Below are 16178 nucleotides of genomic sequence, written 5' to 3' on the forward strand. Positions count from 1 at the left end.
AAAATTATAAGGTATGGTATAAAAGTCATTGTCATTAAACCTAACCCGAGGTTGATCTAAAGTGAGGCTTGTGTCATATGTTGAGCGAGTTAACTTGGATTAATTAAGAATTTTTTTTAAAAAAAAGTTCAAAATAATTTTTTTGAAAAAACAAGTCAAGCATTTTTTTTATTAGTGATAGGTGTTGACCTTCAGGTCATACATTTATGTTTTTTTATATATATATATATTGATGATAACAATAATATGAAAATTAAACTAATAATATGTTTGGTTGAGAATAAATTTTAAACAAATTTATATAAATATCATGTCGACAAGCATGAAGAACTCCATGAAGAAATCAAGAACAAGTCCAAGAAGGAAGCGTATTAAAGACTTAGAATTAAACATTCATTTTTAGTGCTTGATGTAAATCATTTTATCTCATATTGGTAGCACAAAATTAAAATGAAAGCACACACTTTACTATGTATACATTTTAAAAGGATTAATAAAATGATTCTAAGAATTCAGTTAAGTTAAAACTGATAAATTTGGAATTTTGCATAAATCAAACGATTATTTGTTCATTTATGATAAAACACCTGTTAATTTTGTTGTGATAAACACTTAGAAATTCTATAGGAACTGAGTGATGGATTAGTTTGATCAATATGAGCTGGTTGACTGTTTCAGCATTCAATGGGACTGCAATAGCTATAAATGATTAGTTTTTGTTATAAACATATATATAACTTGCCTAATTGTAAAATTAAGAAGAACATGAAAATATATGATATATAAGCTATTATAATTGCAAAAACACATCAAAATCATCAATACTTGGGCTCCGTTTGTTTGCAGGAAAGTTGTTTCCTTTTGGAAAGTGAATTCCGGGGAAAGTGAATTCCGATGTTTGGTAGTGTTATGGAAAATGAACTGGAAAACACTTTCCTGTGTTTGGTTATGTTATGGAAAAGAAACTGGAAAATAATTTATTAATGAATTAATTTTTTTTTCAAGTTTATCTAATATATATAAAATATTTAATATAAAAATTTAATCAGTTACAATAAAAGAATGAAATCTAAAAAGTATAATGATGAATTTTTTTTCTTATAATATATATTCATACATAGCTTTTTTTATAAAATATAACTATATATGTCATATCATATTATATAGAAATAAGCTTGTGAAATATTTTTTAAGTAAAACCTATTACTATATTTTTTTCAATTTTAAAAGCTTAAAATAAGTTTTTTTTTCATATGAAGAAAGCCAAATTAGTTTATGGTAAGAGTTATATATTTGGAGTTTTTTTTTTTGGTATGAAGTTTTTTTAAAAAGATAAATAGATTCAAAAAATATTTTGATGGGTTTTTTTTATAAATATTTTTTTTTACGAGTAAAGGCAATTATCCCTTTAATATCCCTTTAATATATATCGAATAAGCATCAAGAAATAAATATAAATATCTAACATCAAACAAAATCATGCATAAATATTAAGTTTTGATGTCATATACATACATATTAGTTCAAATTACAAACATAAATATGCTAGACCGAATTAAACAAGTAAACATACTTGTCAAATAACAAACATAGTCTGAACCCAAATTTTAAACATAGTCAAACCATCTTAGCAAGCAGGCCTGTAGTAGTGTTGGTTCACAAAATTCTGAACCCAAATTTTCCTCAAATTAGCATTTTTTGCCATAAATGCTTTTGCCAACATTTCATTTTGGACCAAATGATCGAATGCCTCCCCAAGAGTGATCTCATCAAAGCCTTCAATTTTCATCACTTCCGCATACAACGCATTAACATCAAGTTGATTTTTGCTGAGGCTTTGAATTGCAAGTGCTACATCTCCAATCTGTTTAGATAACTTTTCAACACCATCATCTTCATACATGCGATTTCTCTTCCTATGTTGCCTCTTTTGCGTACTAGAGGAAGATGTCTCTTTTCCCTTAGAAGTTTCTTCATATTCCCCTTCATTTTCAATTGAAATTGATTGCTCTTCAGTGTTCTCTTCCAAGTTGACATCAGCATATGATTTGGCATAATTCCCGGTTGCCATGTCTTTTCCAACAACAATTGCCATTGCCTCATACATATCGAGTTTTTTGTAGAGATACTTGTCATGATTGGGATGTGCCTGTTCATAAAATTTAGAATATGTAATTTTTTAGTTCATTGTATAACATTTTAGAAACAAAAGTAAATATAAAAATTACAAAGAGTATAATATTTATCATACCTTTACTTCTTCATCATATACATCTTTCGAAACAGTAATCATCTTCAAACAATCATCCCAGCCAAAGCCACTTTTATTTTTAAGTTTGGTTATTATTCCCCATTCTTTTTTCACAGTCTTGAGATGATTGTCCACATGTTTAGGCTCGCATTGCACGTTGAACTTTTGACTAATTTCTGTAGCCACCTTAACAAAAGATTCTGCTTTAAAGGTGGAAGAAGGTTTGCTTCCTTTAAGTGCCTCCTCAGCTAATATCTCAAGTAACATGTGAGACATAGGCTTAGACCATGTGAAGTGCTTGCCCTTGCATTTTACATTCTGCGTGGAACTCATTTCTACAAAAAAGAAATTACAAATTTATACAAAATAACATCATACAATATTTAGATTTAATAAATTTCATATAACAACTACCATTAATAATTAAAAGATAAATTATAATAAAGTCAACATCTACTCCAAATACATAACAAATATAATACAAACTCAAACAAGACATAATAAAAACAAACACATATAACTAACACTCAATTACTAGTTTCTTTGAGTGTTATAATCATTCCACATGGTTGATGCAATCATTTCTCTTTTTGTTATCCACTCCCTATTCTCTTCCCTCTCCTCCCGTTGACTTAAGTTGGTTGTTCGTCTAATTGGTTCACTTTCCGAACATATTTCTTCCATAAGAAAGTCATAAGGATCAACCCCCATTATGTGATTATGAATAATACAATATGCAAGCACAACATCTATTTGTGTTTCATAAGACCAAAAAGATTTTCCATCAATTGATCTAAAACGACTCTTCAAAATACCAAACCCTCGCTCAATAGCGGTTCTCAATGAAGAGTGTCGAAGATTAAATAGCTCCTTTTCATTTTCTGATGCACGTTCTGTAAACTCATTCAAGTGATATCGAACTCCACGAAAAGGAGAAATGATTCCTTTTCGAATACCGTAACCAGCATCACCAAGATAATATTTCCCTACAAATTAAAAAAAAAAACCTATTACTATCTTTATCTGATAAGACATTTTATATGTTTATTGCATATAATACAATACTTTATTATATATCTTCTGGAATTTTTAGACCACTAGGTCTTGATAATGCATCACCTAAAACCCGTGAATCATGTGCACTTCCTTCCCAGCCAGCTAAAACATATATAAACTTCAAATCAAAAGTTATCGCTGCTAAAACATTTTGTGTTGTTCCTTCTTTTCGACCTCGAAACTTTCCTTGAATCTCAACAGGAACATTTGCAGGAACATGGGTACCATCAATTGCTCCCACACAATCCTATATAAACATGAAAAAATGATTTATAAACTTTTCTTCTAGATGTAATTAACTAATGTATAAAAATATTGGTATTGTTCTCATACCTTAAAATAAGGATAGAATCTTCGATTATTCATTATCTCAGCTGGAACTGTATCCTCTGGATCTTTAATAAGGTGTTTGTATAACTTAAGAATTGCTTTTAAAACAATTCTAAAGTAACGATGGATAGTTTCAACAGACCTATAGTATATACCACTAATAAAACGAAATCTTTGGTTTTGGCCTACAATTTGTAAGAACACAATTATTTGCTCCCTAATCGACACATTTTGAGTTGCTCGTAATAGGTCATGACTTGTGAGAACATCACACAATCTATATAAGACAACAGGTTTCATATGAATTTGTTCAACGCAATGCCTATCACCTCGATTCAAAATGCTGTCAATATAGAATTCTCGTTGAGCAATTGCATTTATACGTGGTTCTCTTGGTATATAAATTGTATTTCTTTCTTGTTCAATAATAGCTACTCCTGTAGCTATCACAATTACAGCTGCTCCCATACATGCTGCATGAATTATCTTACTATCCATATAATGAAAGTGAAGTTTTCTGATAACAAAACCTAAAAATTTAGGGAAATAAATATTAAAAAAGCATATAAAATACTTACACAATGAATACAATAAATTATGCAGAAAGAAGCGGACAATGTATAATAGTTATGGCAATTATATCTGACTCCCTAAACAAACAAGGTCTTAACATATATTATTTAAGACCATAACATTCAATTTCTCGATGGTAAAACCGTTTTGAAAATTATACATTTCCTAAGTTCAAAACGATCAATAAACATTGCGCAATGAAATCCATATAATTACCGGCATAGTCACACAAATTTATCCATATATAACAAATTTAATCAAACACTAATCATAAATTAATCAAAGCAAAATAAAACACAAATTTATGTTTATTAGGGTTCTGTTATAATTTCGTTGTTCCCATCTCATTCTCTCATTCCCCACCCATTCCCCTCACAGCTATCGGTTTGATAATTCCCCATTACCATTCCCCAATTGTTCTGTTCCTATTGCCCTCTCATTCCCCTCTCCTCTCGGTTCCAGTTCCCCAATTCCCCTGTTCCAATTCCCCTCTCCTGGTTCCAGTTTCCCCAATTCCTCTGTTCCCTCTCCCTCTCGGTTTCTCTCATTCCCCCATTCCCCTGTTCCCTCTCACTCTCGGTTTCTCCTCCTCTCTCCCCCGGCTACTTGCTCTGGTAACGCCGTGACTTGACAAAAACAAGAGCAAGGGTTGACAGAAAGTATATGGTGGCCGGATTCGGGGACAGGGAGGGGCTGCTTCACAGTAAAGTTCACAGAAATCTTCCCCCCCCGTTTTGCCTCTCTGTGTTAACAGAAATCGCCCCCCCTGTTTTGGCCTCTCTCTGTTCACAGAAATCGATCGCCCCCCCAACCCACCGTTTTGCCTCTCTATGTTAACAAAAATCGCCTCCCTGTTTTGCCTCTCACCATTCACATAAATCGCCCCACCCCACTGTTTTGCCTCTCTATGGACCTTCGCTATGCTCTTTGAGGGGAAGAAATAGAAGGGCAAGACTTGCAGCCCCCTGCTACCTATCTGTCCAATAGTTGTTTGGCACTCCCCATGGTATAGCCTTCCTCTCTCTGTTCACAGTTATCTCCCCCCCCGGTTTTGTCTCTCTGTTTGGTTAGAAATTCCCCCCCGGTTTGGTTAGATGCTTTGAGCTGCGGATTGTGAGAAGAAAACAGTCATGGAAAAAATGTGTGTTTTTTGGGTTGCTTGATTAGTTTTAACTGTGGAAAGTGACGAGATCAGATGAAGAGTTATGGAAATGTTATGGAAAAAATATGACAGTAGCAGATTTATCAAGAATATCAAAGAATTTATGCCATTATGTTTACAGATCTACGAAGAAGAAGATAGAAACATAAAGGAAATAAAGAGAAAAAAAAATACCTGAAATTAATTGGTCCAGACAAATGCTTTGTTCCAGAAAAATGCTCTTGTTTCTGCTCAGCTTCCAATTGATTTTGACGAAAAGGAGACTGTGTATGAGAAAATGAACGACGCTGAAAAAAAAGGAAAGTGTTTTCCTTTCTTTAACAGAAGGAAAACACTTTCCTTTGGTAACGTTGCTTTTTTTAGTTTGACTGGAATTCAGTTTCCTTTGACTACTTTTCCATATTATTGCCAAACATGGGAAAAGCAGGAAAGTGAATTCCAGAAATTCACTTTCCTGCAATCAAACACAGCCTTGATTATAATCTATTTAGTGTTATTAAAACCTTTATATTGTAGCACAAAAGTATTTAATCCCATATTCACTATATTTAAATACCTTCAATTCCTTGAAATGCTATCTTGTGAGATATAAATATATTAGAATTTTGAATTGTATTGTCTATTCTATTGAGAGAGTTAATTGTGATAATGAAATCATATTTATAAGCCTTTAAGAGTTAGGTATAAACTCTTGGTGTTGATTAGGTAATTTCACAAAGAAAAAATCTTGAAAACAACATATCTTCAAGTGAGAAAGATGTTGGTGTGGATTCATCAAATGATTAATTATTGTACTCTTGAACATGGACTAGTGAATGAAAACTTATCGTACCACGTTAAAAATAGAGTTTGCAAATTCTCTCATTTATATATTTATTTTAATCACTTTAATTATATTGTTGATAATTATATTTAATTGAATTAATTTGCATGGTTTGGTAATATTAGTGGAACAATTAATTAACCTCCCATCCTATGTCTTATAATTGCTTTAATCCTAAAACAATAATAAAAATATTGTTGTAAGTGTTTTTCATCCAATGAAGCATCGAATTGAACCCTGAAAAAGAGGGGAGTCGGGAAGATTTTTCCATCAATTTCTCAATAAAATCCTAACATAAAGGATACATTTAAAAAATCATATTGTTTAGGGTGAAAAATTAAGAATATTTTAGTTCAGGGGCATCTGTTTTTTCAAGTTAAGTTGAGGGGCTGTTTTAAAATTTTGGCCAACCTTAAAATCGAACACCGACACGAGGATCCCTGCCTTCTCTCAACTAAGCTCAGCAGCAAAAGCCTCTCAAGTCTCGACAACATTTCTGTCTCCATTTCACACCTCTCTCTATGAACATTTTGTTCTCCATTTACGTACAGGTAACTTGTTTATACCTCCCTATCTCTCTTTTAATTTACGTGGGATGAACTGATTGTTATTTTTTAAAGTATTTATAACTGTATCAAAATAATATATATTTTTTATTTTTTAAAATTTATTTTTGATATTAATATATTAAAACATTCAAAATATAGTTGAATCCCAGTGCGAAACAGCACAAAAAATGGATCAGTGTTGTAAGCTAGCTCTAATGTAATTGTTGCAGGCAGAAAAAAAGGTTTTAACAGTAGTTATTATGTTGTCGGGTTCAGGAACCCTGCCATCATTGCCATGTCTGAGCACGACTTAAAAGAATTCATAGTTTATGATAAGATAATCAAGAACAACTGGCAATTTATTACAATTTTCTTGTCTACTCTGTTTAGATCTAGCAGTAAAGTTTTGTTTGTTCATGAAACTACGTACATGGGAGCAATTTACAGTTTCAATTCTAATGTGCTAAGCAAACGTAGGATGCATGCTGTTTCCTTTTCATGCCCTAGCTAGGTCCAAACTTGTACTTGGCCTAATTGTTTAAATTCAAACCCTTTTCAAAGAAGTTGGTATATTTATTGCCCCGGTCCAATATAAATGCTGCACCCTACATGTAAGTTCAAGTTGCGTTTGGAAATACGATTGAGATTGAATTTATATTTAAAAAAAAAATTAATTTCTTTTATTAAAATTATATATATCATTTTGATGTGTTGATGTTAAAAATAAAAAATATTATTTTTGATGTATTTTCGAGCAAAATAACATTTTAAACCGCAACCGCTGTCATACTTTTAAACACTTCTTAAAAATTTCTCATTAAAAGATGAGAGAATGAATTTGTGTTTGGTATTATTATACAGATTTTAAAATAAAAAACAAAATTATTATTATTATATATATATATATATTAATTAGCATATCGAAATCATTCAAAATCAATTAAAAACATATCAATTTGATGATTTTTAAAATAAAAAACAATTTAAAAATAAAGTAATAAAACAAAAACAAACATTCATATTACAACATCAAACTAATCTAATGAATGCATGGTAGTTTATGAAAATATTTATCGATAGTTTCAAAATCAGAATCTTTTTTTGTTTGTTTAAAATATAAGTGATTAACGAAGTGAATTCCCTCATTATATATATATATAAAACCAAAATCATGCCCTCTTTACCATTCCAAGAGATTTTAGCGAAACTATACTCAACACACACCAGTACCAATGCAAAGGTGAGAGCAGTGGGATCATAGCAAATGTATCTGTTGGATTTAAGAAAAGATGGGATGCAATTCAAGTGCGAGCTAGGAATATGATAAAATATTCTATTATTTTTATTAATTATATATGCACATAAAACACTCTATGTCATTTAAGATATTAACTGATTTAGTGAGTGATTTATTTCCTCCATATCATCTTGAGTTTGAATCTTAGCTGAGATTGTAAGTGGATTTTTTTTATGTACCAATTCAACAATAAAATTGTATATCAAAAAATATATACACGTAAATCACAATGTTTCTTGTTGGGTATGCCATTTATTTATATATACACTCATTTCATTAAAAAATTACGATAACCTGAAAAATACAGGTATCATTAAAAAATTTAAAAGCATTACAAAATCCCTTCAAAAATTCCCTTAATAAATTTTAAAAACACTCAATTTTCTATTAAAATGAATGATTTATCCGTAGAGAAATCATTTCACGAGCTCGTTTGCTTTCTCATTTCAATGGTGCTTTTGAAAAAATTTATTTATTTTTTTAATTTTTTCCTTGCTTCAAATTATGTTTTTGTGTTTTCATATGGTTTTGATGTGCTGATGTAAAAAATAAAAAATATATTATTTTAATATATTTTCAATTAAAAAAATACTTTAAAAAATAACATTTATCACACAAACCAACAAGTTCCATGTAAGATCTAGTTCCTCTAGTAAATCCTACCCATCAATTTATTGATTGTTTGAGAGAGTGACAACTTCTATATTTTAATAAGTTTTAAAAATATATTTGATTTAAAAAAATTAAATTAATACTTTTTAGGTAATTTTTAATAATTTTATAAAAATATAAAATATAAAAAATATATTTTAATATATTTTTAATCAAAATATATTTTTAAAAATCACTTACACCACATTAACTTAAGTAATAAGAGAATAACCTTCTATTTACGCTCCCCAGCAAGTGCATGATCAAAGAGAGTTAATTCCTGATCCATGTCCCACATGATGATATAATCGACGGTGAACAGAATAGGAAAGTAGGGTCCACAAAATGTCAAGGGAAGCACATGATCCAAGACGTTGCCATACGGGTCTCTACCAGACTACCACTAGCTCTCGTCCACAGACCACCGACACTGTAGGCCGGAATTTATTATATCAAACCGTCTGATCTCGACACGTGTACTACTTCCGTGACGTGAAAACCGCGTTTTTCAGGGCCCTGACAATTTTATCATGTAATATTAATGTTTGAGTAAATTTACATTAACCTCAATTAATTTTTTTGCGAGTTTTCACGTTAATGGTTATATAAATTTTTAATAATTATAAAAAATTTCAAACTTATGATTATTAAAAAATAAATTTAAAGTTTAATTAATTAAGCTGTTCCTTAATATTATATTACTTAGATTCTTATTGACATGGTCCGATTTTTTTTAATATTAAATTATTTTTTAATATTTAAATTGTTTTAACATGTTAATATTAACAAAAAATAAAAAATATTATTTTAAAATATTTATAATTAAAAAATAATTTAAAGTTGATCTTTTTTTTATTTCTCTCGTGGCTACAGTTATCAAAAGATTTAAATGATTAGTCTAAGTATTTAAGGAGGTATGCTTCATTATTCCTTGACTTTTTAGGTTTAAATCTTGAGATCAAAGCCTATAAAAATCTATTAAATTTCATTAAATATATCAGACTGATATGAGAGATGAATCATTAAAATTATTTAGAAAGAAATTTAGTATTGATGAACATATAAGTTGATTTAAAAAATACCATTATTATTAAATACAACTCCATATTATTAGTTTCATGGTAGCATTTAATTGCAATATTAGATAGATAATTAAGCCTTGATGATTTTGAGACCCAACCAAAATAAAAAGTGAAAAGTCAAACGTACAACAAAACGAAAAAGCAAGAGTCCAAGAATCACGAGCAACGGCTAAAAATACTATGAAATGATGATAGAATTGCATGCAGAAGATAACAGCCCACTCGTCTTCAACTTTACTATATATACCTCCTCTCTCCCTCGCTAGCACGGGCTTCAAAGAAAAGTGAATCTCACACGCTCTGTGTAGAGATTGTTACGCCGGGCAACACTACATTATACATTGCAAGGGGTATTGTTCTGGGGTTCTTTCTCTCAAAAACAGAGAGATATTGAGTGAAATAAGAAAAAATGGAAGCCTTTTACTATTTGGTTTTTGCGGCATTAAGTGCCGTAGTGTTTGGAGTTGAGATAAGCAAGACAACAAAAGATCGAATCAATACATCTCCTGCTTTCAATTCTTTCAAGAATAACTACCTTGTAGTGTACTCTCTTATGATGGGTAAGTGTGTGCCTTTTCTTTTATTTTTCCATTAAAAATCCTAACCTTTTTAGATCTATAATGTATTTGCATGGATCTGATGTGATTTACGTGTGTTTGATTGTTTTTTGGAGGTGGGCTTATTAGCATTTTTGTGGGATTTGTTTTTTCTGGTCTTCAAAGATGGAAATTTTATTAGAGAAATGAGAAGTGTGAGGAATGCGGGACTTGGGTTGTGTTTTTTATAGGGCGGGGAAGTGGGATCTGGATTTAGATTGGTCATAAATAAGTGGGTCTGATATGGGTTCTGGTTTTTCATTTTGTTTGTTTTTTCTACTACTTAGTTGAGGGTTAGTATTTGGTGCTGTAAAAGTTTGAGCTTCCGTTGTGTTTTGTACTTTCCGTGCTGTAAAACTGATAATGGAGACTGGATCTGGTTTATTTTGTTGAATTTTAGTTGAGCAGCTTCTTAAGGCTAGCTAGATTTGGATATTCTATCTTGCCTTCAATATCAGACTAGAATTTGTTGATTAAGTTGTTTCAGCAATTCTGTTCCTGATAAATTACTGTTTATATGACAGCTGGTGATTGGTTGCAAGGTCCATATGTTTACTTCCTTTATACTACATATGGCTTTGGGAAAGGGGAGATTGGGCAGCTTTTTATTGCTGGTTTTGGGTCCTCCATGCTGTTTGGGACGATTGTTGGATCTTTGGCTGATAAACAGTGAGTGGTTCCTCGAGAGTTGTTGTTTTATGATAATGTTTTTCCTTTACTAAGTGTGATCTGCTTGGCAGGGGTCGAAGGAGAGCATGTGTGACTTATTGCATTACCTATATACTGAGCTGCATTACCAAGCATTCTCCTCAGTACAGAGTTTTAATGATAGGCCGTGTCTTGGGAGGTATCGCCACTTCTCTCCTATTTTCATCATTTGAGTCATGGCTGGTCGCAGAACACAATAAGGTAATGGATTGTTTTTCTGCTGTCGTGTTATTAGTTAATAATACTTTCTGGTTTCGGGTTTAGAAGAACAAATCATTAAATAACACTTGGTAGATCAGTGAACCTCCTTAACATTAGTGGTTCAAGATTTCTGATCCAAGTTTCTGCCATAACAATTTCTCCTCACTGTTCTTTGCTAAAACCAATTCAATCTAATCATTAACAGATGGGTAATCACCTTTAAATGTAACCTCATCTTAATTCTTCTTATTCTCACTTAATTGGTGCAGAGGGGCTTTGATCAACAATGGCTGTCACTGACATTTTCAAAGGCAATTTTTCTGGGAAATGGACTTGTGGCTATCTTGTCAGGATTGTTTGGAAACTTTCTTGTAGATACATTTCAACTTGGCCCTGTGGCTCCTTTTGATGCTGCTGCATGCTTTCTTGCAATTGGAATGGCTGTTATTTTGTCATCATGGACAGAGAACTACGGAGATCCTTCAGAGAACAAGGACTTGATTACCCAATTCAGGGGTGCTGCCGTGGCCATTGCTTCTGGTAGAGTCTGATAGTTGCTTTGCATGATGCATTCATTGTTCAGTGTGGTGTTTGGCAAGCTAGTTTTTTTTTTAGTCTGTTTCTTCCTTGCTACTTTTTTGACCTTGCTTCCCCATATTCTTTCCTTCTTATACTTTTCCCCTTTCCTCTGAATTATATTTAATGCTTTTCAGATGAGAAAATTGCTTTGCTGGGTGCAATTCAGTCTCTGTTTGAAGGTTCTATGTATACCTTTGTGTTCCTCTGGACACCTGCTTTGAGCCCAAACGATGAGGAAATTCCTCATGGATTTATTTTTGCAACATTCATGTTGGCATCAATGTTGGGAAGCTCTATTGCATCTCGGTTGATGGCCCGCTCATCACCCAGGGTAGAGAGCTACATGCAGATTGTTTTCATTGTCTCATCAGCATCTCTTCTGCTTCCTATTGTAACCAGTGTATGTATGGTTTCCAATCTATCATTTTGATCCTTTGTTTCCTCCCTTTCATGTTCTCCTATTAATCTGCAGTTTCTCTGACATGGAACAGTTCTTAGTAGCACCTTCTAAAGTTAAGGGTGGCAGCATGTCATTATCAGGCTGTCTCCAGATGCTTGGCTTCTGCACCTTTGAGGCTTGTGTAGGGATATTCTGGCCTTCTATTATGAAGATGAGGTCCCAATACATTCCTGAGGAGGCCAGAAGCACCATTATGAACTTCTTCCGCATTCCACTCAATATCTTTGTGTGCGTTGTTTTATACAATGTAAGTTGCTAGTTTTGCTTGTATATCCTGACCCATTAGGAGTAGTAATTGTAGAATTGCTCATAAAACTGGAAAAACCTAGATTACTCACCAGGTGTTTATGCATTTGTGCTAGCATTGTATAAGTTTTGATCACACTCGATAGACTCAGTGCAGTGGTTTAACCTTCAGTTAGTTAAGACTAACCTTATTGGTATCCATCTCCAGCATGACCAACCTGTAACTTGGAAGTAGTTTTCTGTTCCATGCTACCACCCTCCCCCTCCCCTCCAACTCACGCACCACATAAGACTGCAAACATGGAGTGTCTCTGGTTTTGTGTTTGCTTACTAGTTCTTTGGTTTTTTATTTGAAGGTCAATGCATTCCCTATCACTGTTATGTTTGGTATGTGCTCGATTTTCCTTGTGGTGGCGTCTATCTTGCAGAGGAGGCTCTTGGTGATTGCAGAAAAGCAAAGTAAATCTTTTCCCTCTACTTTGCAACTTCTGTTGAACTTAGATATAAATGCAGTTCTCAGTTCATCTTTAGATTATATTGTGCATACTGCATAGTGGAAGAAACATGGTGCATATATTTACCAATACTTGCCTGTTGCATTATTACAGAGACAGAAGTCTGGGAAATGAAGGAAAGGGATAATGAGGCAGAGCCACTGAACATTTGATCAAACAGACCGATTACTTTTGGAAACAACAACCACCCAATTCATTCTATATATCTGTTGTGCTTCCAGATAGTTCGAAGTTTACATATGATTTAACCTTGAAATCAACAAGGAGAATATAGTGGTCTGTCTTCAAAGAAGAAGGAGATACAAACATGCCTCTTTGACTTCTACAATTATTCATTTTTGGCTGTCACTTATTTGACAGAGTAGTAGTAGTGTATTAGTAGTAGTCTTTTTGGTTCCCCCACCTTTGCTTATTACTGCAAGTCTGCAAGGAATTTGTCATGTCTACAAAGTAATTCATGTAATAGTTTTCAAAACTTGGTCTATAAGTCTCTACTCTCAATTTAAATTATATATGGCTTCTCAATGTGCTTACCTATTTGATGATGTGTTTTCAAGCTTTTGCGCTGAAATGATTTTTTAGATGGTTTTGATATGTAGATGTCGCAACGAACTAATGATCGATGATGTATCCTAATGCTTTTCTTGATGCTTTACATGTAAGGTTTAAGATATGATTTCTTGATGCTTTACAAGGAAGCTACAGGTTATTGAAATTTACTGATGGGGCCTGAAAGTGACCCTGATAATTATTAGGAGAAAAAGGAAATCTTAGCTGATAAGTTTAGAAATTAGGCACGCTGATCTTACTTACTCTTCCCTTTTGTGATCACAAGTGATTTGACCAATACTTGTGAGGAAAGAACATCTCTGTATATGTAAAACACAAAAATCATCAAATGAAATAATCAGTTCTAGATTCTAAGGGTCTCTTTTTTTTTTAATGATTCTTGCATTGAACTTGATTGCTTTTTCTCTTTTTTGGTTGGTGAGTGATATGTTGTGTTTCTTTCTTCGAATGAATAGAAGGATATGTAGTTTTTCTTGACTTTTCATTGAATTATGCTAGTTTTTTTTTTTTTCCAATTTTTGATCTTATACTAGGGCTATAATATTTTGAATGGATAAAGCAACATTGATGCAGCCTTCAAAGGAAATGAAATTGATGCTGGCGTTGGGATTGTATGGATAAAGCACAGAGGTACAGCCATGGATGGCATCTCACTGCGACTAAGGTGCGGAAACTCGTGACAGGTTGAAGCTTAATTTTCCTCTTTGAGGGGCAATGAGGATGGCAGTATCAAGAAGACATGACAATCTGATCATTGAAACTGATTCAGCCATTGTAGCTGAAGCATTATCACAGCAACATGAGGATATTAATTGGGATATCTATCAAATCATTGATGATATTAAAATGCTTTTGAGTAGTCATCAAGATTGGCAGATTGAAAAGCTAGAAATACATGTAATGTTTAAGTTCATCTTCTTCGGCTAGACATGCAGTGCAATGAGTTTGGGTTTTTATACAAAGGGTCTTCCATGAAAAAGAGAGAATTTTTTTTTTAATCCAATCTTTATACAAGTTTGTTCATATGATTAGCTCCTTTGTTTCATTAACTCTTGGGAATTTTTCCATGAAATATACTATGAATATTTGAGAAAAATCAAGAAAAATTAAACCAAGAGAGATGAATATAAAAGAATACCAAGAAATATACCTAAAATGATAGATATAAACCACAATAAAACCAAACAAATATAATCTGAAAAGGAACTAAAAATATATTTTTTAAGAAATGGATACAAAAATTAAATACGAAAAAGAAGACAAGTGTCAGAGTAAAAAAATAAAAATAAAAATGGTATTATAATTAGAGTAAAACGATAAATGAAAGTAAGATGTATATATTAAACCCGGTTTAGTATGTGAGATTTAATAATTTATTAATTTAAAACTTGGTTCCGGTCCAGTTTTATTTCAAATTAATTTTAAGATTGATTGATTTAATTGATCTAGTTAAATAAATCTGAATAAAATATAATTTAATAAACTCTGATATTTTTTTAAAATTTTAAATCTTTTATCTTCGTTAAAATGACCTAGCAAACTTGTGATATAGGCGGCAAAAGTATAGGGGTCAGATTAAAAGATTGTTTTGATGAGGGACTATTTACACAAACAACAAAAACTATAAGGACCTCCAAACCTCATTAACCTCTCATTTTCATTTTTTTCTTGCTCTTCTAGGGTCTCTAATAAAGAAGAGAATGGAAACGATAAGAAGTTGGTCTTAACCAGAAATTCTCCATCGATTTTTTCACGAAAAGAGAGAATGAGTGCAGAACAAGAGCAGCCAATGATCAGCAACGAAGCCAAGAAGACAAGGGATCAGCCAAATTTGACAGAATGTCAGTCCTGTGGTCTCCGCACCCCCTCTCATAAAAGACTCGAAATTTTATACAGTGAGTGGCGAATCATCCTTCTTTGTACAAAATGTTTTAACCTTGTTGAGTCTTCCAAAATTTGCTCTTATTGTTTTAGAAAATTTTCTGTCAAGACTAAGTGTCTTCGTTGTTGCCAATGTAAGAGGGTTGTTCATAAATCTTGTTTTGCTAAACGTAAGAATGTTGCCCCTTGGTCGTATTCTTGTTATGGTGATAGTGGTGGTTTTTCTGTTTGTATTGATTGTTGGGTGCCGAAATCGGTTGCTATTAAAAGGGGGAAGGTTTGTGGGGTTAGCAAGAGGAACGATACTGGGGTTTTGGGTAGAAGTTTGGAGGATGTGGTGAAGGATGCTGCTTGCACGGTACAGGAGAAGGTTGAGTCTGCGGTTAGGGCTAGAGAGTTGGCTGTGAGGAAGGCTTTGGAGGCAAGGAAGGCGGCGGATGTGGCTAGGAAAGCATTAGATTTAGTGGCTAATAATGAGGGTGGCAAGGAGAATAATGATAATGTTGATGATATTGAATTGGCATTTCAATTGCATAGAGCAATGAATAGTTCACCTCGGATTTCAAGTAATTTGTGCTTGGTTAATTCAAGTTGTTTGGGTGTTCCTATGATAGGGGAGGGTAATGGTGAAATGCGGATTAGAAATTCA

At 32.6% G+C, this 16178-nt stretch overlaps 1 protein-coding gene across 1 annotated transcript; it reads left to right on the top strand.

The window, feature by feature from the left end:
• The first annotated feature begins 9921 nt into the window (after positions 1 to 9921).
• On the top strand, positions 9922 to 13615 carry LOC7464524 (uncharacterized). Its single transcript, XM_002321346.4, has 8 exons — positions 9922 to 10333; positions 10894 to 11038; positions 11110 to 11278; positions 11548 to 11818; positions 11992 to 12257; positions 12349 to 12564; positions 12920 to 13022; positions 13172 to 13615. The coding sequence occupies exons 1-8, from the start codon at positions 10183 to 10185 to the stop codon at positions 13228 to 13230; spliced, it is 1380 nt and encodes a 459-aa protein (XP_002321382.1). The 5' UTR covers positions 9922 to 10182; the 3' UTR covers positions 13231 to 13615.
• Positions 13616 to 16178: the final 2563 nt, after the last annotated feature.

The sequence above is a fragment of the Populus trichocarpa genome, chromosome 15, assembly GCF_000002775.5.
Source record: "Populus trichocarpa isolate Nisqually-1 chromosome 15, P.trichocarpa_v4.1, whole genome shotgun sequence".
In the NCBI taxonomy this organism is placed as follows: domain Eukaryota; kingdom Viridiplantae; phylum Streptophyta; class Magnoliopsida; order Malpighiales; family Salicaceae; genus Populus; species Populus trichocarpa.

Excerpts from the sequence above, each read along its gene's own strand:
- LOC7464524 (XM_002321346.4), top strand. The coding sequence starts at position 10,183 with ATGGAAGCCTTTTACTATTTGGTTTTTGCGGCATTAAGTGCCGTAGTG. Across the intron at positions 11,039-11,109 it reads GGATCTTTGGCTGATAAACA|GGGTCGAAGGAGAGCATGTG; the intron begins GTGAGTGGTTCC and ends TCTGCTTGGCAG. Across the intron at positions 13,023-13,171 it reads GGTGATTGCAGAAAAGCAAA|AGACAGAAGTCTGGGAAATG; the intron begins GTAAATCTTTTC and ends GCATTATTACAG.